The sequence below is a fragment of the Atheta coriaria genome, unplaced genomic scaffold (genome assembly GCF_025399875.1).
Source record: "Atheta coriaria isolate IRGN ID8LTWV9N9 unplaced genomic scaffold, Caltech_Dcor_3.1 hic_scaffold_5_pilon, whole genome shotgun sequence".
Classification (NCBI taxonomy): domain Eukaryota; kingdom Metazoa; phylum Arthropoda; class Insecta; order Coleoptera; family Staphylinidae; genus Dalotia; species Dalotia coriaria.
The window spans coordinates 11,213,634-11,237,605 of NW_027045447.1; the positions used below are offsets into that span (position 1 = coordinate 11,213,634).

At 33.5% G+C, this 23,972-nt stretch overlaps 6 protein-coding genes across 6 annotated transcripts; 3 read left to right on the forward strand and 3 right to left on the reverse strand.

Annotated features, from left to right (window-relative positions):
* Nucleotides 1–8,080: 8,080 nt before the first annotated feature.
* On the forward strand, nt 8,081–9,665 carry Arp10 (Actin-related protein 10). The gene is made up of 4 exons (XM_065302230.1): nt 8,081–8,260; nt 8,313–8,827; nt 8,942–9,361; nt 9,426–9,665. Exons 1-4 carry the CDS (start codon nt 8,190–8,192, stop codon nt 9,545–9,547), a joined length of 1,128 nt encoding a protein of 375 aa, XP_065158302.1. The 5' UTR covers nt 8,081–8,189; the 3' UTR covers nt 9,548–9,665.
* A 108-nt stretch (nt 9,666–9,773) lies between these two features.
* On the reverse strand, nt 9,774–11,535 carry ND-39 (NADH:ubiquinone oxidoreductase subunit 39). Its single transcript, XM_065302229.1, is given in 4 exon segments — nt 9,774–10,627; nt 10,630–10,861; nt 11,040–11,239; nt 11,375–11,535. Coding segments are annotated over 4 exon segments (1,191 nt in total). The 5' UTR covers nt 11,412–11,535; the 3' UTR covers nt 9,774–9,905.
* Nucleotides 11,536–11,633: 98 nt separating this feature from the next.
* On the reverse strand, nt 11,634–13,789 carry LOC135791725 (N-acetylglucosamine-6-phosphate deacetylase). The gene is made up of 8 exons (XM_065302228.1): nt 13,536–13,789; nt 13,103–13,358; nt 12,777–13,051; nt 12,590–12,719; nt 12,452–12,540; nt 12,243–12,387; nt 12,010–12,186; nt 11,634–11,958 (listed from the first exon to the last, which is right to left on the reverse strand). Exons 2-8 carry the CDS (start codon nt 13,305–13,307, stop codon nt 11,783–11,785), a joined length of 1,197 nt encoding a protein of 398 aa, XP_065158300.1. The 5' UTR covers nt 13,308–13,358; nt 13,536–13,789; the 3' UTR covers nt 11,634–11,782.
* A 321-nt stretch (nt 13,790–14,110) lies between these two features.
* Nucleotides 14,111–19,338, reverse strand: Ork1 (open rectifier K[+] channel 1). The gene is made up of 6 exons (XM_065302793.1): nt 18,465–19,338; nt 18,210–18,396; nt 15,615–15,791; nt 15,248–15,369; nt 14,412–14,634; nt 14,111–14,340 (listed from the first exon to the last, which is right to left on the reverse strand). Exons 2-6 carry the CDS (start codon nt 18,361–18,363, stop codon nt 14,111–14,113), a joined length of 906 nt encoding a protein of 301 aa, XP_065158865.1. The 5' UTR covers nt 18,364–18,396; nt 18,465–19,338.
* A 1,121-nt stretch (nt 19,339–20,459) lies between these two features.
* On the forward strand, nt 20,460–21,418 carry eIF3k (eukaryotic translation initiation factor 3 subunit k). The gene is given in 4 exon segments (XM_065303228.1): nt 20,460–20,619; nt 20,723–20,942; nt 20,999–21,343; nt 21,345–21,418. Coding segments are annotated over 4 exon segments (648 nt in total). The 5' UTR covers nt 20,460–20,566; the 3' UTR covers nt 21,375–21,418.
* Nucleotides 21,419–21,537: 119 nt separating this feature from the next.
* On the forward strand, nt 21,538–23,968 carry LOC135791620 (mitochondrial disaggregase-like). The gene is given in 8 exon segments (XM_065302066.1): nt 21,538–22,038; nt 22,100–22,293; nt 22,362–22,588; nt 22,644–22,653; nt 22,656–22,757; nt 22,809–23,303; nt 23,362–23,451; nt 23,454–23,968. Coding segments are annotated over 8 exon segments (1,860 nt in total). The 5' UTR covers nt 21,538–21,712; the 3' UTR covers nt 23,870–23,968.
* The last annotated feature ends 4 nt before the right edge of the window (nt 23,969–23,972 follow it).

Below are 23,972 nucleotides of genomic sequence, written 5' to 3' on the forward strand. Positions count from 1 at the left end.
TTATATGTAATTAATTTCTTTAAATTAAAATTGCTAATCTTAAGCTGGATAGAATCTGACTTTACTACGAGTATGTTCAGAATTCAAGAGAGTAAAAACGAATTACATTTTTATTAAACACTGCCGGAACGAAGTCGTGGCAACAGCTAGTTTAAAATAAAACTGTTATTATTTAACCTAATACCATGGCTGCCGGGTAGCGTGAAAATGAAATGATATAATCAAGCTAATTACTAGTTACTCACCGACGCTTGGAGGAGATGAGGACGGCAGAGATTCATTAATCTTCGCCAATTATTAAAATTAGCACAATGTAATCGAATTATCCACCTTCCATCATCTTCCTGGCCGGTGTACAAACATATCACCCAAGCACCGGATACAAGTTGAACGCAGTGACGCAATCCCACGTAACACGTCTTCATTTCCGCGTGGTGGAGGCGGATATGTTGGCGGTGCTGAATAAATATATGTGTTACATGTTGACGTAACCCGCTGCGGCGTGGGGCAAGGATAATTCGGTTAGGATTTAATTTCAAAATTTAGGTTTCACCTTCGTTTGCATTTCCATCGTTGAACATTACATGCGGATATTCATACTAAACTCAACATCTAAATGTAAACATAAACAAATAAACATAAAAAAATAAAAGTTATTAAAGTGCATCCTAACGACATCTCGCGGTGAATTTTATAACTAAAACATTATTTATGTATTTTTAAACATTTCCAAGGTTAAAAATATTTTTAACACTAACCCCATCATTGTTTATGCATGAAAACGTTTAAAAATTCACGTTTGCGTTTAAAATATTCTTATTTTAATAAAATTAAGATTTTTATGTTTTTTAAGTGATTAGTAAAGATTAATGAAATATAAACCCATCGTTAAACTAAATCAAACGTTGACAGACTATTATAAATTAGATTGATTTGATAGGAGAGTTCCGCCGTTCAGCCCCGCAATAAAAATTCGCCAATACACACGCAAATGTGAATAAATAATGCGATTTGAACGTTGCCGGCAAGCGCGCCGCAATCGATCATGGATGACACGTGTTGCAAAACCACAGGTACGCAATTTCACCCAAAATCCATCTCGGCACCAACTCGAACACCAACAGATTTGAAATTTTGGTAGCATCTGGTTCTTGGGGTGTAACATCCTGCAAATATATACGAAATCTGTAAGCATGAAGTTGTAGTATTGGTATTACTGTCTTAGAAGTCGCAGAGGCCGTAGGAATGTCCGACATGATTAAAGCGTTAACTCGCCGACAGGTCTATGAAGCACTTTACGCTCAGCCGATGACAAATATCTCGGCAAGCACGCGAACACGTCGCGTGCGGACGGAAACTTATCAGGGCAATGGCGAGCGAGGGCGGTTGGTGTGACGGTTTTCGAACTGCTTCGAATGCGGCTTGCGATCGGCATTCGAGCATTCTCCGAAGCAGGCATGCGAATTCAGTAATTCGTGCATGGTCGATGGACGAAGCGGTGAATTCCGACGCGCTGAGCATCGAACGTCATTGTTGGATTTCAACTTGATTTCAACTAAAAACCACATTAACTTTTATAACAATGGTTGCAAATTTTATTACTAATGCATCTAAACGCTTCGATGATTTTATTCAACATTTTATGATTGAAAATATTTTATTTTAAGTGCTTTGTATTAAAATCTAAAAATAAAACAAATAGTTTTAAAACAAAACAAAACAAAAAACATTATTGAAAGATAAATCGATATTTAAAAGCTTTCTAGTTTAATATGGTAATAGTTGCTGCAGCAACAAAAAGAATGTAATAATGGTGGAGGCGCCGAGCGTGTTAATTTGCTTGCCCGCTTGCATTTGCAAACTGATTAACGAGGACAAAAGAGTTTACAACTTCGGCGACCTCGTCTACAAACTGCATACAGAGTGCAGTATTTTTTAATCCCGCTGCTGATGCAGCAACGCGCCCCCGAAATAATAATTTGGGTTTTTAGCATCAGCGAGCGCGAAAAACTTTCTACGTTTTTACGCCGCGTCGCATTTAAATCGGATTTGGCGAATATTTTGAGACAAAATTATTACGTTTTCATTAATGTAGTCGAATTCAGAAAGTTTGTCGACGTTCGAGACATTCAGGAAGGTGGAAGAACCTGCGAGCGCAGCAGTTTGGAGAAAAGTCGCTTTTAATATAACTTGATAAGTCAAAATGGAAATGAGAAAGTTTCGTTTTTTTTGTGTCACAGCAAAGGAAATGTTTCTTTTTTACGGAAACCAGCTTCGCATTTCCCACGTCATGTGACATTATATTATACAAAGTGTTAAAATACCTTTTTATCATAAAAATTGTAATTTTTATAATAAAATTAATTTAAATTTCTTGTAAATAAACGTAAATAATTAATTTTTATGTCAAAAAGTGAAATATCACTTGGTATGTTATAAAATAAGAAATACCTTGGTGAAAATCCTAAATTTCCCTCCTTCATCAGTTGAAGAAGCCAGTAAAAGCATATAAAACTGAGCCTGGTATTCCGCACGCTGAATACAGGGTTGATGAGCACGAGGTAACAAACACCAGATTCAGCTCACATATGCTATTATTTTGGCCCCGTTCCAGCTCCGGCCCCCGAAACACAGCGGCGAAATTATGTCATTTCTCAAACACCATCTCATTTGAAGCTCATTGTAACCGGAACACGCGTGCATCTTCGTTTTTCGATATTCTTCACGCTGCTTCTCGCTTTCCTACCCTCTGCATGTCTTAAAACCTTGTCTTTGACAAACAAGTCGCTTTTGAATTGCGTTATTTTACTCCTCGCGAATGGCCTAATCTGGCGCAATTGTTCGTTTATTTTTATTCGGATTAAATGCGCTATGAATCGGCGAGGAGTGAGACACGTTTTATATTATTTGTTTGCTCCGAAATTGTGAGATTCTTTGAAATTGAAATTACTTTCAAAATCAGCAGGAGTTTGTACAATAATTTTGTTTGTTTGTATGTAATATGACAAAAAAATTTATAATTGTATTATTTATTATTATTATTAACAATTGTATTAAAATGCTTATGAATCAAAAAATAAAAATTTCATGTTTTGTTATAATTCTGTTTTTGTTGTGTTGTTATATTTTAGACATTTGTAAATATAGAATTTTTGTGTTCTAGAATAATTTAAAATATTATTCAGCAATTTTACTGTTTGCATTGCGGTGTCAATCCTCTTGCAAATTTTTATTGCGATTCAAAAAAGGCAAAACTGGTTCGTTGACAACAGGTTGATTTGCAAACTGTATTTCGCTGGCGTTCAATGCGCATAACTTTGTTTGCATCAACTTGACAGCGTTTAAAAACTTTTCGTTTCCACTTTCCAATGCACCAACACTCCAAACTACATTTTTAAAAACTTTTCTATTTCAAACTCAAACTCCAACTCAAAATCTAAAACTCCAACCAAACGTCCAATCTTTATCCTGATCTGTATCTTTATCCTTCTGTTATTGTTGTGATATTTTGTATTATAGAGATGTATTTCGGTTACAGCATGAATTGTTTCACTCCGAAAGGAAATGTGCACAATGTAAACAACAAATGTATTCGTTACGTCATCGCCGCGAAAATTTATCAAGCGCACACGGGCCGGAAACAAATATGAAAGGGCGGGCGAGCCGAAAGCCACTGACAAATCGGCGCGATTTTTTTCGTCCGGTTCAGTTTTGGCACATCTTGAATTGTCACCGTATCCGATGTCTTCTTTTTTGTTTTTATTGCGCGCAGTATTTATGAGGAAAGTTCAGCGCAACTTTTCGGCGTGGGTTAATACTTGGAATCTTTCGATTAATCTCACATCTTAAAAAAATCACAACAGAAGTTATATTTGGAAGTTATATCTTCGAGTAAAACCACAAAACTAAATAAATGTGGGAATTTTATTTTCAGATTTCGTACAGATGGAGACATCTGTTAATTTATTTAGGGAACTTTATATAAACAATCACAAAACAAGTTTAAACATGCAATCAATGTATCTATATATATATATATAAAAATTAATTGCTGTTCGTTAGTCTCGCTAAAACTCGAGAACGGCTGAACGGATTTATCTTATCTTGGTCTTGAATTATTCGTGGAGGTCTAAGGAAGGTTTAAAAGGTGAGAAAAATTCGTATTGCTATAGTTTGGGGATTATATGAAATATTTCAATTTTTAGATGATTGCGTCCGATTTGATTATGGATGTTTGTGTCGCTGCGTTCGCTTTGCAATCACGCATGCATCACGAACCAACACACACCATATGCCAATCGAAAATCACTCATTTTTTACACTCCCACTCGATTATTTACAATTTCCACATCAGATCACAGTGTATATTGATTGGATTTTCATAGTGCGAGTGTACATCCACTAAACGAGGAGGTGATGTGCGTCAGCGTTAATATTTTTCGAAATTTAATCGAATCTCCACGAACCGCATGCAAATGGAAAAACAATTCGTAAAATGTAATTAAACATATGTATACGTGCAGTTTATTGCAACTAACTGAGTTTTCACCGTAAAAATACGTTGGCTACTAATTTACAGGCAATTGGATTGATTTTTATAAATAATGAAATTTAATAATATGCTGAATGTTAATTGAAAACCTTGTCGTTTGTGATTTGTTTCATCATCGTGTTTTTTGCTTTGGTTTATTTTGTAAACAGTAGAAGCGCTTTAATTCCATTGGCAATTTGAATGAATAAAATATTCGACATTTAGCATTATGGGTGCATTTTCTCCGGATTCAATGCTTTGTATTTATCGAGAAAACTGATCCGGAACCGGGAAGATGCACTTTTCATGCTAAATTATTCCGCCGGATGCTTGCTCGTTTTGTTTTCGTGTGCACGTAACGATTCCATCATATCCATTACATTACGGGAAATTGCACATAAAAATTCAACCCGCCAAAATTGGAAAACAAAAAATTACACCTGTGCTTGATGACAAAAATTACTTTATACTCAAAGTATATTTGGTTGCCTATAATTAGTAGCATAACCACAAATCTGAAGTATGTGTGCAAACATAGCGGATTTTTTTACTTCCGCGAAAGTATTTCAAACAACAATATAAGATTGCAGCAGTTGGAACATATTTGTCTTACTTTATAAGTTTTCCAGCCATGGCAGACGGCGAAAACTTAAAGCACAGAAGAAAAAAATGCGAAGAACTTTTAGGCAAGGAGCAACGATTCGCCGAGCGAAACTATTTTAAAGTTTTGCCTTTGTCTCTTCATGAAAACTAATTAAAGTTTTAGTTCTTGTGCCGGCGTTGAAAAACTTATATTTTTACGCAATCTGTCTCATAAAACAATACAAAACTAAGCTTTTTTTGTTAACGTATACAACCAATTTTATAATAAAAAGTTTTTTAAAGTGTTAATTACATTATTGATGCTTTTTGTTGATTTTATTTCTAGGGTGTTTACTTTCTGACATCCTACATTTAATGCTATTGTTAGGATTAATTCTAAAAACGTATAAAGCGAAATTTAGCAGCGTAGCCTAATTATCCGCGTTTAATTAAGGTACGTCCCGGGGATTCAATGCGTAAAAAGAATGCTGCGAGACTTTTTACGCCGCACATGTGTATAATTAGTGCGTGTGCTTAATTAAATTGTATCGACTGGGTGTTGGGCGAGATTTCTACTGGGAATACGTAAGTTGCCCACGTTTCGCACGTTATTTGCATTTATATCAAGGGTTAGTACACGTAATATACTTTTGTATGTTAAATTTTCATTTTGAAACATCGAGGTCAAAATATTTGAAGATTTTATGTTCAAAATTTTAAAATTAAATTTTTTTCAACTAAATAAATGTAATAATGTAATAATTATTATACAAAAACTAATTAAAATATAAATAGTTGTTAATCTGATAATTTTTAGTTAAATTTATTAAAATAAAGTTTTTATATAACCCGGAACACACGCCGACATAATGTTAATTTACGCGAAGCACCTAAAGTAACACAAAATATGTTTTTGTTGGGCTTTAATTCGCGAAATTTGCGCAACTTTCGCAAAAACACTCTGACGCACTTGGTGCGAACCAAGCAGGTGAGCGGCTAAATACTAAACATCACATCACGACATTTATAATTTACAATCTCCCACATTCTGAACACACAGTATGTGTTTTCTTCCCTGAAAGCAAATACCTCTGAAAATTAATTAATATAGATTGTACACTGAAGTGGTAAACTTTTTTCTGTTTGCAAAGTCTCCTACGAAGAAATCAAAACATCGAAAAACATATAAATGTAAGATACGAGTATACCTAACCACAATTCGTGGTTCTACTTGTTTAATATTGATGTCAATGTGATTGTCTTGTGTTTTGTTTTGTTGGTTGTCTATAGTCAGAGGATATAATATGTGTTTGCTGGGATTCTGTGGTTTTTTCGCTCAATTCCGTGAAAACTTCTTTAATAACCCGAGAGTCCTGCGCTCCCATGATATTTATAACCACGCTTATATACTATATTCTAGCGAAATTTATATCGCGCCTGAGCGGCGGGAGCTTGCAGCCCCCGGGCATAGTTCTGGCACTCACCGTGAACACTCCTAGTCGTAGTTTGCCGACTCCACACGCCTGTAAAAAAGTTCAATTATAAAAAGGCATTCCACGGCGAATATCGCGCGCCTTACAAATATAACGATCCGGCATTAAAATTTGCATATTAATGGAAAAATCTGTTTAATTAGGTGAAGTTTATTCGTGGAGACGGCGTCGTTCGAATAAATGGCAAGTAATTACTTTCAATTTTCATTCGGCGCGCGCGACGCATTAAAAAGTAAATAAACGCGGCAACGCGCGCACAGGCGCAGGATGTGAATTTAGTGAATCAAATTGCACGTTGACGCGCTGGAAATGGAATATAAATTCAGGCGAGGAGCAAAAGTCACTGAATTACCAATGAGAAATTTGTGAATGTACGATTTAATCAAGTGCATAATGTAATATTTGTCGCAAATATCGCAGCGTTTTAAGAAGAAAATTAAATTTTCACGAATTTATTTACATTTAATCGCATTTTCAATGAAAAAATATTAATATCAAACATAATAAAAAATAAAGGATATAATTCTGTTAATTTTGATGTTAATAAAGTTACCTGTGAGATATTTATTAAGCGCAAAATGGAAAATCAAGTTTTTTTCTTTCATTTTATGTTTTTGTTAATTTAAAAACAAATCAATTAATTATTGTTCATTTACCAAACCAAATAGTTTAATACTTTTATGCTATAAATTCATGTTATGAATTTATCAAATAATGTAGAGCAAACATCGCTTCATCATAAAAGAACTGCGTAATTAAAAATTTCGATATTGAAACAAACATTAACGCAACAAATAGTTTGGTTGTTACATGAGTGGCTTCCATTTCATCATCCTAAAATAAAATTAATACTTATTAACTAATTTTCGTTTAAATATCGTAATCTTACCTCTGGAATATTTTCTATTCGATAAATAACTATTTGTTTCATTATTTTGTATTTGTTTTAATGTATTTAATGAAGAACCACAATTGGAGTCACAAACGTGTTAAATTAAATTATTCTATTGAATGGAATAAATCAGAAATTCACTTTCCAAGAATATAATGAAAATGCAAGGAAAGGGAAATTATACAATTGCAATTTATTCGCATATTAAAATATTAATGTAATTATGGTCAAACGCTGGTGATTAATTTATTAGCTTATTAATTTTGTTAAAAACACAAGTAATGTGAGCAATTTTGTTAATTACTTCGGCTATTTCCTATATTATTACTAAAATTAACCGACATTAATTAAGCTTAATTAATTTTGCAATAATATTAATAATATTTTGCAAGCGGAAATTAATTTAAACTCAATATTTCAATATTTTTACTGGTATTGTATATTATAGTTGGTAATGTTATTGTTTGGTTTTTTATAACTCGGATAGATAGATAACTCGACCATAGTAAACAAGCAAATGATAAAGGCTCTCTTTACCTGAAATAATAAAATAAAACGGTACATCTAGCGACATCTATGTGTGCTAATGTAGAACCACTTGAACAACCTTGACGTTTGAACATCTGTTTCTCTGCCTTTACTTATATTAACAAACACAGTTTTCTTAAATTGATTAATATAACTTGTTAAAATGCCTATTTACGAAAGTGAATCTCTGATAAAACTCCATATTGTCCTAGAAATAGGCACAGCTTACACCAGGTAAAATCTATAACAAGACAATTTACTATTTAGTTAAAAACATTTCTCGCAGGTTGGGATTCAGTGGAGAATTTGCACCAAGATTCATAATAAAATCCGAAATACGATGCAAAACCACCAACAAAATGAGGAAGCTTTCCGATTACAAGGACCAGAATGATCTGTATGATATGCTCGTCGAATTTATCCAGTTAATTTACTTCAAATATGCATTAATATCACCTAAAGATAAACCAATTGTATTGGTGGAGTCAATTTTATGTCCTACATTATTCAGATCAACATTAGCTAAGGTTTTATTCAGTCATTATGAAGTATCTGCAATTTGGTATCTACCCTCACATCTTGTGAGTTTAGCACCATTGGAAGTGGACACTGCATTGGTTCTTGATGTTGGATATTCTGAGGCTGTAGCTGTGCCAATTTGTCATGGTTATCCAGTGCTGCATGCATGGGAAGCCCTGCCAATTGGTTCTCAGCATGTTCAGAAGAAAATAATGGAGTTGCTGTCCAGTGACAATTTGGGTGTGCAAAACTTGAATGAAGATGTTTTAGAAGATATTAAAGGTAAATTATTCTTTAAAATCCATTTGTTGGTTAAATTTTGCATGTATATATGAATTGCTTGTTTAAAATTTGATTTTTTCAATAATTTTGTGTTTAAATTTGCATTTTATTTAGATAGATGCTGTTTCGTGACCAAAATCGACCGCGCAGAAAACTTTTCATCTGCAAAACCTACAATTACACCGTGTCCGGAAGTTACCTACCCATTAGGAGGCAACAAAATGTTGAAAGTCAGCGGTAAACTTCGTGAAACTGCATTTGAAGTGCTCTACAATGAAGATGTCGATGGCCGTTGCCTCACCACGATGATTCTAGACGCCCTGTTGAAAGTGAATGTTGATTTGCGGCTCAAACTTGCCGGCAATATTTTACTTACTGGGGGGACTATCATGACGCCTGGATTCAAGGCGCGTTTGAAGGCAGAGCTCCACAAACAACTTGAACTTCCCAAGTACAAACATCTAAAAACTGAGAATTTTGTTTTCAAGTTCCACAATCCACCTTGCAAGGACAATTATACAGCTTGGTTGGGTGGTAAGCACCAAGTTTCATTATTAGGTGATGAATTTAAGTGTTGTATGTTTGAATTTGTTTCCAGGTGCAATTTACAGCTGTACAGAGTTGTTTGCTTCGAAAGCTTTGACCAGAGATCAGTATTTGAAAGAAGAGAGAGTTCCAGATTGGTCCAACATGAGAGATAATGTCAGAAGTACAGCTTAGAGACCAATTGGTATGGTAAATTGCCTTTTCTAATTTATTTTATACTTTTAATTAAAAAAGTCGGCAATATTTTATTTCTATCTTCAATTTTGTGCAAAATAAATAATATTTGCTTCAAGTTTCATAAGTCAACTTAATTTTTAAGTTTAAACTCATTTTTGACTGCTTTTCACTTGATTATACTGGAATCTATCATATATTGTGCTCAAATTCTAAAATTAGAATATTTTCCTCGGTTTAAACTTCGTGGATTCTATTTGTCGACCAGTAAATCAGTAATATATACATTAACAAATAATTTCTCTAAGATTACACAGGTTTTCAATTGGTTTTATTTTTTAAATATGTTCCTTTGTTTTTAATTCGCTGGCCTAGGTGGTGGAGGCTGAGCAAACGGCTCCTCAGCCGCCTGCGCATAATACAAGCCGTAATTATACGGCCGTAACTCCCATGGGACTTGATCTTCCATTCGCGTTAAATTCACGCCCAAATCCTCTAATGTGGGCAAGTTGCGTTCGACCACATCAGTTCCACACTCTCTTTCCAACCTCTCCCAATGTAAATTCGCCATCGGATGCGATGGACTTATCATTTTCGTCATAGACACCTTCATTTGGAAGAATGGGTCCCATTTCATATCATACCTCCAATAACCCCATTCTTCATCCTTTTTCATTACTTTATAGAACCAATCTACCAAATCGGATAGGTAATACCTGGTTGGGCCTACAGCTTGATAGATTTTCCCGGCAGTGTCTGGGTCTTTTAATGCAGCGACGATTCCAGCTGCTACATCGCTGACAAACACGGGTTGTTTAATGGTGCTTTCACCTTTCTTGTACAATGGCATCCATTGTACTTGCCTCCTCCATGCGTGCGCGTAATACCGCAGAAATCTATCTTCCTGGCCGTAGATATCCGAAGGACGAATGATTGTGGCTTCGGGGAATTCGGAAAGCACGGCTTGCTCGCCGCATGCCTTGCTTTTATAAAAGTTAGACCCTCCTTTGAGTAGATAGCTAGCTGGATGTTCATCAGCGTTGAGACATGAGACATGAATGAACCGCTCAACGCCAGCTTTTTTGCTGCTCTGGCTAAGGCCTGAGCACCAACGCAATGAACATCATTGAATTTGAAGTTTGCGGTCTCCCAATCGCGACCGACTAAGTTGATTACAACGTTGGAATACTTGACGGCTTTGTCAATTGATGCTTGATCTTTTAAATAGAAGGGAGTGAAGAGGACTTGGCCAAGATCGCCGCATAGACGCAAGCGGAGTGGCTCGTAATTGTCACCTCTATAAGGGATGATTAACTGAAAACATCATGAAATTCATTCAAAATTGTGTTGATTTTCAACAGAAGCAATGAAAATTGATTAAAAAGAACATTAATACCTTATTTATATGCACACAAATATTTTATAGGCCAGTAATTGTTGTCTCCAGCTATGTTACCCCTATTTTCTGTATTGTTTTGTGTTTATACCTTACCTGAGAGCCAATCTTGCCAAGTTTATTACACACATAGCGACCTAGGAAGCCAGTAGCTCCAAAAACAGTCGCAACGACGCCGTTGAAACTCGACCGGCCACCAGTACCACGCTTCAAGGAGCTGAGATTGAACGCCTTCTTCTCGCTGCTGTAGTTATTTACACGAACGTATGCAATGGAGACAATTCCAGTTTGTTGCTCTGTTAAAAGAGATATGAGGTTAAGTTATGTAACTTGTTTTAAATATTTCGAAAGGAAATTTGGCACTTAGCTTCGACCCATTTTGTGAGGGGTAGCTTGCATAACGGTATACAAATTATAAAGGTATCACTTACTTAAAAGTTGGGCCCCAGTGCAGATTACCGCTGCCATTGCGACGATTACATTCGATGGCAGAACTCAGATGTTTGGGTGCTAGATGACAGATAACAAGATTTTGTGGTTGCATACCAATCATGTTGGTAGCCTAGCTACAATAATGCCTCATGTTTATGAAAAATAATTGAAGATTCAATTTCAGTTTCTTCATCATTATAAGAATTATACACAATTCTTGTAATTACTTTATGCAGGGGCCATTATATACATATCTCCTTTAATATGTATATGTATATTTATATATTGTATGTTTAGCAATCATGTAAAACTTATGAAAGATATAAAATTGTGTATATGTATAAAAAGCTATAAGATTCAGACTAATTTCAATAGTTAGTAAGCGCATATTACTTAATTTCTAAAACTTAAACCTTGTAAACACATTCGCCCGCAATCCACGTTGATATTAAGTTCAATTCATCGTCTACAAACACCAAATCTGCATCGCAGCCAAAATCCAAGCATCCCTTGCGGTCGGAAATACCTAAAGCTTTCGCCGGGTGAAGAGAAGCTGCTTCAAGAGCAAATTCTTTGGTACAAGCTAAAAAAAATTTATAGTACATCCATAAATATCTATTAACATTTAAATTACCAGTTTCTCTGTGAAACTTTTGAACGCATTCGTTCATGGTGGCGATGCTCCCGCACAAAGTCTCCGTCCCAGCAATGCACGCACGTCCATTTTTTATATCAATCAGGAACTGACCAATATTATGAGTGCCTTCTTGCAATCCCATCGCGGATATTGCATCTGTGACTATTACTAGTCCTTAAAATATTATTTAATGATTATTAAAGTATTAATTAAACAGTTTATCAATCAACCTTCAGGATGAGCTTTGTAAGCTATCCTTAACGCTGCTGGATGCGTATGAATCCCGTCTGGGATAATTCCAAAGTATATTGTTCTACCTGCTGGAATGTTATGTGATTGCAGAAGGCCTACTAAGCCTGGATCACGATGGTGAAACTAAATACATTGTTTACATTCATATTTTGTTGCATTTAATAAGTTTTACTTGACCACAACTTACAGGAAGCATAGCATTAAATAAATGCGTTATCAACGATGCACCTTCCTTGACTGCAGCTTCACCCTCAAGTAAATTAGACATGGAATGCCCTAGAGTAACATTTTTAAGCAATTCTTAATTCTTTTGTTTATAACTTACCAACTGATGTGACAATTCCTCTTGCCGTGAGTTCTTTGATAACTTCTAAGGCGTTTGGCAGTTCTGGCGCTAAAGTAATAAGTGACACGTTGTCGATTGATCCGTAAGTGTCCATTAATGTTTTAAATCCCTAGGAATTTACTAATTTGTTAAAAAAAGGAAAAAAGTTTCTGATTAAAACACTTACATTACTTAATTCTTTTATACAATGAGGTGGATGTGCTCCTTTCTTCTCTACATTAATAAAAGGTCCTTCCAGGTGCAATCCTAAGACAGTAGCTCCATGTTTACCTCCTGGGTGTCTTTGGATATTCTTTATTATCTTGTGGTAGACCTCCACTGGTGAAGTAACCATTGTTGGACAATAAGAAGTGACACCATGTTGCAATAATCCTTTGGAGATTGTTAAGATTTCTTGCTCGTAATTCTCACCAAGATTTGAGAAGTCAATACCAAATGCACCTTTAATAAAACTTAATTTATTTAAATCAGCAATATTATACTATATCTTACCATTTATTTGAGCTTCTATAAACCCAGGAGCAATGATACATCCATGACAATCAATCTGAACATCAGAGCTTCTCCTTTCATCAAAAAACACCTGTTCAGGATTCACAATTTTACCATTGCGTACCCACAAGTCATCCTTCACCAGAATGTGATCTCTGAGGATACGACAGTTGATAAACTGGATTAATTGTTCATCCATTGTCATTACTGGTTTATTTCATTCACAGTACTGCCCAGTACATGCCTTTTTACGGCTCTGAAATTAATATACTATTTTATTTACTTAATTATCAGTGCAGTTCAGTGACCTGTCCAAAGTTATTTGATTTAACATTTAATGTAAATGTTTGGAAGGCAAAATGACCTAGATTTATTTACTCCGCGTATATTTATTCAAACAATATATTAATTGATAAAATAATGCATAACTTACGATTTATACGTTTATTATTAAACTTGTTGAACAAAGTAAAACTCTAACCTTAATAAAACGATTTGTTTCTCTTCTTTTGGGCATATGAGTGTGGCAATATGACTGTAACAGCACATAAAGAGCAATTAACTCTATAATTACAGGAATGTGATCAAATTATCATCATAGATAGCGATAAGTAAACAAACCACTTGGAACTTTAGTTTATTACACTTTTTTATTTATTTCAAATGTGATAGACTACCAAACATTCATCAGTGGGTGAAAAATGTCAAAAATGAAAATAAAATAATAAAAACTAAATAAATAAGATGAATTTTAGTTAAAACCTCTCAATTTCTTTATTTGGAAACTACAAGTTTTCCCTTTTTGTCTCTATCAACTCATCAACCTTGGTTCTACTTACATTATCTGTTGATAAATTAACAATTGACATGTTTGTAAATTAAATTTATATCAAATCTACTAAATATTAGTAATATTACTAAAAATCAATAAAACAATAGAAAACAACACGGAATAAATACACTATCTCCTAATATATCCTAGATAATATTTGTTCATAACAGTTTTGTTTACTGCAAAATCTCGTAGACCATTGATTTGAGAGCTTTGAATTTCAGCGGAGTTTGACGTATGTTGTTGACTAGAAGTTGTTCCATTTCTTGGACCTTTTTACTGCGCATTCCTCGAGTTATGAAACCAAGTACCATCACCACATAACCCAAACCAATGATAATCCAGACAAGGAGGAAGATTTTATAGGTTGTGAAGAGAAGATCACCAAATTTATTATCTTGCACGCCTTAAATTCAAAAAAATAACAAAATAGTAAATTGTGTATTTGGTTGCCTACATTGTAGTAACAAGATTTACCTGCAACGTAATCACCAAATCCTATTGTTGTTAATGTAACAAACGCGTAGTAAACCGCCACATCATAATCCCATCCTTCGAATATCATAATGGCGACAGAAGGCAGAAAAATAAGTAAAAGAAATCCAGGTAGTAGATAAAGTACTATTTGCCCTAGGAGGCCGAGATTTGCGGTTATGTTATGGATTTTGTCACTTTTCCAATTTGAATAATACTTTTGTATCTGAAACATTAAATTATAATCAACAATCTATTTAATTATCAAAGATATTAACCAATATTTAAACTTAAATCAAAATAATGTTAATTTAATTATCATTTCCCAGTTAATTTTATTATATCTTAAAAACTAAAGATGTCTGATCAGCTTTTTTGCAATTTATTACATCTTCATGTTTTTAATTAGCAACGTGTCTACTAGCATTGCTTTTCTGTGTTTATTTAAAAGTACTGAAGGTGTGAATTTTCAGGCGTAATTCGGTTGCCTTGTGGCGTCGCAACAGACGTCATTTGGTCTTTTAGCGCGTATCACGCAATAATAATAATTGGCGGCGTAAATAATAATTGTCGTTGATTCATAGAAATTGCAAACTCACAGCGATCTCATCTCAGCGTTGTGTTTTCGTAAAAATTTACACGTGATTCAACAATCCTGATACTCTTGACTAATAATTTTTATAAACAATTAAATTATTTGTTAAATAATTGTTTAAAAAATATTACCAATGAAAAATTAATGTTTATTATTAAAATTTGTATGTTTTTCTTTCATTTATTGAACTTTTGTATTGAAATATTTGAATTTTTAGTAAATTATTAGCAAATTTTGTATTTACCCTTCTTCCGAACATTCCACCAAGAGTTACCATGACGATACCATTCAGTGGGATGCCAAAAAGTCCGTAAAAGATCATCACAATTCGGCCTTTCATTGTTGTTGGTGCTAAATTGCCGTAACCTAATAAAAAATTGATAAAAATTAATAAAAGCAGTAAAATTTTATTAAATTTAAAGAAAATTATTTCACAATGTGATTAAAAACATCTTATGACTTTTAAAATTTTTCTAGATTAGTCATTTAGTTATTATCATCAAATTTTCAATAATAACTGCAACGTTGCTTCGATAAGATGCAAAATTTTGATAAAAAATAAAAAATACAAAAAAAAACAAAAAAATACAAAATTTTTAAATAAAACCTACCAATGGTACTGACGACAGTAATAACAAAAAACAACGAATGATAAAAATCCCATCTAAGGGGTGGAATATCCTGGGACATCCTGGCATGCATGGGTTTCCCACAATATTCAGTTAATTTCTGAAATATTTCTTCCTGCGTGGCATTTTCCGTAGGGTGATAGTGATAAATTAATAACTCTATAAAAGAAAATAAACAACATCAAATAAAACAATAATTAAAATAAAACGCATTTCGTAAAGTAAATAAATAAATAAATAAAGCACCGGATTAAGATAAAAACATAATGATCAACATTTTTGACATTTTTAAAACCCATTGATTGATTAAACTTTCAATAAACTAATCGGATTAATATTCAAGTGTTTTATCAAATTTCCCGTAACAAATTCACATTTACACTGATAAATCACTGATAATTGAAATCAAATTACGATAATTGCATTGTAAATTGTAAATTTTTTGTAGTGATTTCTATATATTTTGTAATATAACGTTCAAGTGTAAACAAATGGCGGAAAATTACGATTACAATAAGATTAGCTGGAATGCTGGCAACAAAACGTGAAACTTGAGTTTGACATACGTGCAGTTATCAATTAATTACCAATTGACAACGTTGGCGATAATAATTGGATGCGGAATCACCGATACTCGTATAAAACTTGAAAACAAAAACGTGATCATTCCTAAGTGCAAAATTTGTAACAATTGCAAATTGCGCGTATTGAATCATGCAAAGGTTAATATTTTTTATGCACTTACTGAATTATCGTGTGAAACTTCCCATTACGTAGAAATTTATTAATTTGTTTTATTTTTTTAGACGTAAGTAGTTGTTTGATAAATTTATTTTATATTTTACATTAAAGGTCAATAAAGGTTTCTCCTATCAGTAATTTTATACTACTTTTAAACAATTTGTTGATTCATGGCACGCCAGTGCATATGATAATTTAATTCATGTCTTGTTCCTGACTTTGTGTTTATGTAGATATTATTATTTATATTAACTTGTATTACATAGCCTTGTTTTAATGCAAATGAAGGAAATTGAATGTTAATATTCATGTTGTGTTTTGTCTTTATGCTGAAAAACTGAATACTTGAAAAAAAAAAAGGTTAAAATGGAGCATAATTCGAGATAATATTAAATTAACTAAGTGTATTGCTATGGTAACCAACATAAACATAATATTTTTATGTTTTACATTTGTTTATATAAAAATCTATATAGGTATATAAAAATGAATTGCTGTTCGTTAGTCTCGCTAAAACTCGAGAACGGCTGAACGGATTTAGCTTGTCTTGGTCTTGATTTATTCGTGGAGGTCTAGGGAAGGTTTAAAAGGTGAGAAAAATTCGAATAATTGCCAGGAAAATCCTCAAAACAGCTCTTTTCTATAGAATAAAATTTGACATTGAGATTCAATCATAGTTATAGTTAAATAGTTGAATTCGAGATGGCGCGCTGAAGTGCATTATTGACAAACCGTTATATAATTAATTTCTTTAAATTAAAATTGCTAATCTTATTGATAGAGATGACTCTTACTACGAGTATGTCTAGAACAAGAGAGTAAAAACGAATTACATTTTTATTAAACACTGCCGGAACGAAGTCGCGGGCAACAGCTAGTTTGTTAATAAATGTTACCTTTGACATTGATCTAACCTTAAAATTTTAACCTCACAAAAGGACTACTTTTGAATTACTCATAAGAAAAATGAAAAAAATAAAATGCTATATAAATAAATCGCCTGATAATATTTCTAATGAATATCATGTTACCAGGTAACGAAATTTTGGAGTTTTTAATCCATGTGGAGTGCGTACATACATTATACTATAGACACGTTAATTGTAATGGGGCAAGGTTTGTTTTGATTGTCTAGGCAAGTGATATCAACATTTCAAAGTTAATAATATGAAAAACTCATGTTTTTAGAGATGTGGATTCACCTGGTGATAGACTTTCACTCTCTGGCACTTGCAGAATACTGGGACAAATGATTAAGTTTAGAGTTTTATCAATTCTGTAATTGAATGTTTTATTTCATTAAGCCAATGTAATTGTTCATAATTGTTATTGAATTTGAACTCGGTTAGAAACAAGCAGAGGTCATAAATGTTTTTTAAACCTCTCAGGTTATTTACAACTGCAAAACAGAGTAAAAAGTTTAAGAAAACAGAACAATATAATTTTTTAAAACGTTTTTTGTGTTTTTATGTTAAATATTCGTAGAAATCTTAGTTGAAGTAGATAATAAAAGAAAAATTAGTATTTTTCTAGTATAAATTAATTTAAATATAGGTAAACTTCTTAATTTACGTTTCCATTTATAAATTTAAAAAGTATTTCTGTTATTAGTATACACCTACATTTTTTGCAATTGATACTCGTAATCATAACAGTTTTGTCGTCGATGTTTTCATGTTTGTTACTAAAACCGTATGAAATGTCGTTGTAAATCAACTTTTACTACACATACATTGTTTGAGCTACTCGTAGTTTATTAGTACACATTTCTAAACTTACTGCTAGTTATTTATTCCCTAATAAATAAAATAATAACGACTATTCTCGTAAACCAACCTTCAATTTCTCTCCTTTCCTCTCTTTCCACTTCCAAACGATTTGTCTCTTCTAAGGACTCGATCTGATAGAAGAATCCAGCGCCCAACAGAAGATAACTTATTTCTAGACACAAAAGCACGAACCACTTCCTAAAGGACATTAACGGCTCCATGATTACAGTTTTTTATATATTTTTTATATAATTCTGCAAAATAAACAAAAAAAAAACGGTTTTATTTTATTTTATTTCATATTTAAAGTTTCTATACTTACAAATCAGACTTTTAAGGCAATTTAGCTTTAATTCTCACTTCCACTTTAATTTTCACCAAGCACAATAAGAAAAGTTATATAACAACAGTTTAATTAAACAAAATCACACGAGTATTCGAAGCAATCCGTTGATTTAATACTGATTTGAATTTTTTCGCACTCCTTGTTCCAAATTATGTACGGTTTTAAATGTTCGATTACGCGATGAAAAGCGATCGTCAAATGCGCGCGTTTTCAGGTAGGTCCAGTTGCAACAAAAGCATCAACAGCATCAACTCAATGAGAGCAACAATGGACCATTTGTTGAAGGAGTGTTCCTGCTCCCGTACGACGCGCTTTTCAGCACACGACACGATTTTCCGCTTCACATCCATTGTCACAACGTTGAACCAGGCAAAAATTAAATGTATTCATCACTTTATATTTAAAAATTCGCTTTTTGGATTAAAAACTTTTTCGTTGTAACTTTCAAATGAAGCAGTGACTAACTGAAATCTTGCGGTGTTATTAGAGCGTTGTAAATCGTGGCATCGATGTTTGTTTAAGTAATTTTATCTGTTTAGAATGTAGCGCGTATTATATTGATGATGACACTCGAAGCGTCCGTACAATGCGGTGATTTCAGGTTGTCGATGTATTTATGATAATGCGTACGATTTCAGCCGTCTCAGGTGCCAGTAGAGGGGCATCTTGAAAATTACAGCAAATATAACAAACACACACAAGTATACAGTTTTATTTTCACCGCTGCACTGATTTAAATGAAAATATATTTAATTATTTTCAAGGCGAAACATTTTTACACGTTTTATTCGTTGTTGTCGGCTGCGTTGCTCTTGAAGCAAGACAAGCTGTCTTAAAAAATGATTCTGCTTGCATCAAGGGCTTGCAAATGAAATTAAACCTGTCTTACAGCTTTCACGTTCGTAAAAAACTTTGTCTGGAGCAATTTTTATTGATTTATTTCGTTAACGGATTTGCACTCGTTTATTTAAGACTTTAAGTGTATTTAAAGTTGCATACATTTAGGGGCATAAAATGTGTGTAACTGGAAGACTATTTTAGGGATAAATTCGGATTTATTGCGAATAACGCAAGTTGTGTTTACAAAAATCAGTTTTATGTTTTATCAGTCATTATGTCACTTTATCTATAACGGAATTCCATCTTAACATACAGGTTTATAGTCCAAATCATCCAAATTAATGATTTTACGCAAAATTCCTAAAATTTTGCGCAATACTCAATTTCAAGCTCTATATTAATAGAAAAGGGGATTCCATCTTTTATATAATTGTAACTAAGTGAATGATTACTCTGGATTACCAAGAAAAAGTGTATAATATAGTGATATGATTTGTGCATGTTTAAAAGTGTGTCAAGTGTGTAGTATTGTCCTCTCATGTACGCGCACGTACGATGTCCATGTAAAAATGACTTTATTGACGCACTATAGACGCAGACGTAAAAAATCAGATGTCTCAATACGCTGCAAAATCGTAAACACTTCGAAGATAACGGAAAATTAATTCAATTGTGGAAAAACTTTTGCTTGCAATAATTGTTTCAAATAGAAAATATCAACTTCGGAAATTTTAGACGAAATTTGCTTTGTTTTAAAATTTGCGCGTTTAATTGTTTTGTCTACATACTCTATATTGTATCATCGTGCTGTGAACAGGTCAGTGCTAATTATTTTGCGCGATTACGGTCAGAAATTGGTTCATTGAAACCAAATATTTTTGCATACAATTAGTGTAATTATTATTTACTAAAGAAAATGAAACTAATGTTGTATAGTTTAATTTATTAATTAAACGTTGTTTTTTACATGATGCAAAAGAAATAATACAATGTACTACTGTTAATATATCTTATATTAACTTATATTATTTTATTTAACATTAAAGAGGCCATTTTAGAAACTTTTGCGCACCCACGTTGTGACGTTACTGACATCTGTCGGGAAAGTTGCGAACTAAGTCGCACTTTGACAATTTTAATAACCCTCAAGTTTCTTTTCGGCTTTGCCAGTGCGTCAAGCATTGAATCTGCGTGAAAACTTACTTCAAACTCATAAGAATACTTTTCCTAAGGCAAAAATGGCAGAAGCTATGAAGAAGACCGTTGCTGGTATGCTGAAAGGTATTGAAAGGTGAGTTTATCCTCAGGAAAATACAAAACTATACAAATAAATATTTCTTATAGGTTATGGTGTGTTATGCTTGAATATGTTTAATGTTATTTTGTTTTTTAAGGTACAACCCGGATAATTTAGGAACTCTGGAGCGTTATGTCGAGATTCAAGCCAGAGAAAATGCATATGATCTTGAAGCTAACTTAGCAGTGCTGAAACTGTATCAGTTCAACCCAAGAATGTTCAATATTGACATCACTCAACTGATTCTCCTGAAAGCACTCACAAACTTTCCTCATTCAGATTTTATTCTGTGCAAATGCTTATTAAATGAAGCAAAGGTACTTCTTATACTAATTTTTTCTTGTTTTTGTCTATAATTTTTACTTTTTTAAAGCTTGCACAAGAGCCAATCAACCAAATCATTTATCTTGCACACATTTTGGAAGAGTGTGACTTCCAGTCATTCTGGAAGAGAGTAATGGCTGCTCCAGAAATGACATCAAAGATTGCAGGTTTCCTGGACTCAATCAGGAAATTTGTATGTCATGTGGTTGGTATTACTTATCAGACAATCGAGCGCGGGCATTTGTCACAGTTGCTCGGCGATATTGACGACATTACCATGAAACACTGGATCAAGAAGTATGGTTGGAAGGAGGAGGACAAGCTAGTGTTTATTGCCAACCAGGATGAAAACATTAAAACCAAGAATATTAATGAGAAAATCGATTTTGAATCTGTCGGGGGCAGTTATGGCGGCTTCACGCTGATTCAGTATTCAATTTCCTTAATAAAATTTTATAAAACAAGTAAATTTTTCCATTTCAAAATCAGGAACTTTATTTTATAGTCTTAAATTTCTCATCAATTCAACATACACGATGATGGATAACAATTTTTATCATAAAAGTCGTTTTTATCCAAGTTTACTTTATTGTCGTCATTGATATAGATGTGTATGTGAAGTTGCCTACAACATCACATTTCCAACCTCATTTAGTTGTCAAACCATATGTAATGTCTTTAATCAGTTAAAAATCAACATTTTCAAATTACATCATTTCACCACCAAAAATCAACCAAATTACAGCAATAGGTCAATAGAATTATGCAGAAAATCTACAAATGCATAAGCTACCACAGAGGTAAAATCATTCAGCTGCAATGCTGTTTTCATCACAAACAACATTCGCTTACAAAGCAAATCATCCTTGGAAGTTACAACAACTACCAGCAGCATAAAAATGAACACAAAAGTTTCTTTGACTGGCTGAAAAGTTTCAAGCAGAAGTTTTATTCAGTTGCATTTTTCACTGGTGCTGTGTCATTGTCAGCACTTACAATAAATTGTGATGCATTGATCAACAACACCAATCATTTCGAGAAGAGATTCTTTAGGTCAGTTCAATATGGAATTGAACAAGAAGTAAAAAGGTATGACAACAATCATTGCATATTTAAATTAAATTATTTATAAGTTTATCTGATTTAATAGAATGTTAGTCTCAAATCAAATAGATGTAAATGCAAGGCACACACTTGGATGGACAGCATTAATGGTGGCAGCTGTGAATGGTAGGACTGATATTTGTAAATTATTGTTAGCCAAAGGAGCTGATCCAAATTTAGGTGATATGTACAAAAGTCCACAGAAGGTAGCACATGAGTTAGGACTTCATGTACTAGAAGGTATAATATAATTCATTGTTTAAAATGAATAACAAATTTGGTTTTAAAAATATCGTAAATTATTTTAGTTTTGCTTATGAGAGATGAAGAGTTCTGTAATAAATTAAACAACAAAGCAACTTTTCTTGGTTTCACACCTTTGCATTATGCTGTGCTTGCTGATAATTATGAAACAGTGAGGATTTTGCTTGAAGCAGGCGCAAATCCTTTGCAGGAGAATGATTCTGGTCACAGAGCTATTGATTATGCAAAAGATGGACCTATCAAGAAGGTTTTACAGGACTATACAGCAAAGGTGCAAAAAATTTAAATAAATTTTATGTTTTCATCAATCATTTGATTTATTTTAGTTTGATGCAATTAAAAACAAAAAGAACTTGAGGAACGACGAAGATTTCCGCTTGAACAGAGAATCAAACAGTTTATTGTTGGACAGGAAGGTGCAATCACAACAGTGGCTGCTTGTAAGTAAAACATTCATTTAAATTACCGGAAATAAATTCAAATATTGTTAGGTGTAAGAAGAAAAGAAAATGGATGGGCAGATGATGATCATCCGCTTGTATTTCTATTCTTGGGTTCTTCTGGCATTGGTAAAACAGAACTAGCCAAACAACTCGCATCATATATTCACAAAGATAATCCAAAGTCATTTATACGTCTCGATATGTCTGAATACCAAGAAAAACACGAAGTAGCCAAGTTAATTGGAGCGCCACCTGGGTACATTGGTCATGAGGAAGGTGGGCAGTTAACAAAAAAGCTGAAGAAATGCCCGGATGCTGTGGTTTTGTTTGATGAAGTAGACAAAGCGCATCCTGATGTTTTAACGGTTTTGCTGCAGTTATTCGACGAAGGACGCTTAACTGACGGACAGGGTAAAACAATCGAATGCAAGAATGCTATTTTTATTATGACTTCTAACTTGGCAAGTAATGAAATTGCTCAGCATGGTTTGGAAATTCGCAAGGAAGTGGAAATTATAAAGAAAGAACGTTTACAAAAGAAAGGTTTGTATTTTTTAAATTTTTGAATTAAATAATGATTATTTTGATTGAAATTGTTTAGAAACCGCGGCTGAGTGTATAACAATCTCAAGAAAGTTCAAAGACAATGTGGTGAAACCAATTCTACAGCGACATTTTAAACGCGATGAATTTTGGGTCGAATTAACGAAATTGTTTACTTTTTGCCATTCTCCCGTAGCGAATTATACGAATTAGTCGATAGAGAGCTGCAACTGTGGGCAAAACGAGCGCAGGACAAGCATAAGATTATCCTGAAATGGGACGGAAGCGTTAAGTCTGCTTTAGCAGACGGTTATGACGTAAATTACGGGGCAAGATCTATTAAATATGAAGTGGAGCGCAGAGTCGTTAATCAATTGGCGTTAGCGCATGAAAATGGAGTTATTGACTGTGATTGCACCGTTAAGGTGTCCGCGATTACTTTGGAGAATAATCCTGAGACACCAAGGATTAAAATCAGCGTGCAGAGGAAAGGAGTGAAGGATTTTGTTGATTTGGATGCAGGAGAGAGTCCTATTAAGAGAACTGGAGGAATATTTGGCCGGTAAAATAAGAGTGATTACGGTTGCATAACTTTCGATGATGCTAACCTCAAAAACTAGTAAAAATTAACGAACAAAAGAGAATAAAGCAATTTTGAATACGAATCAC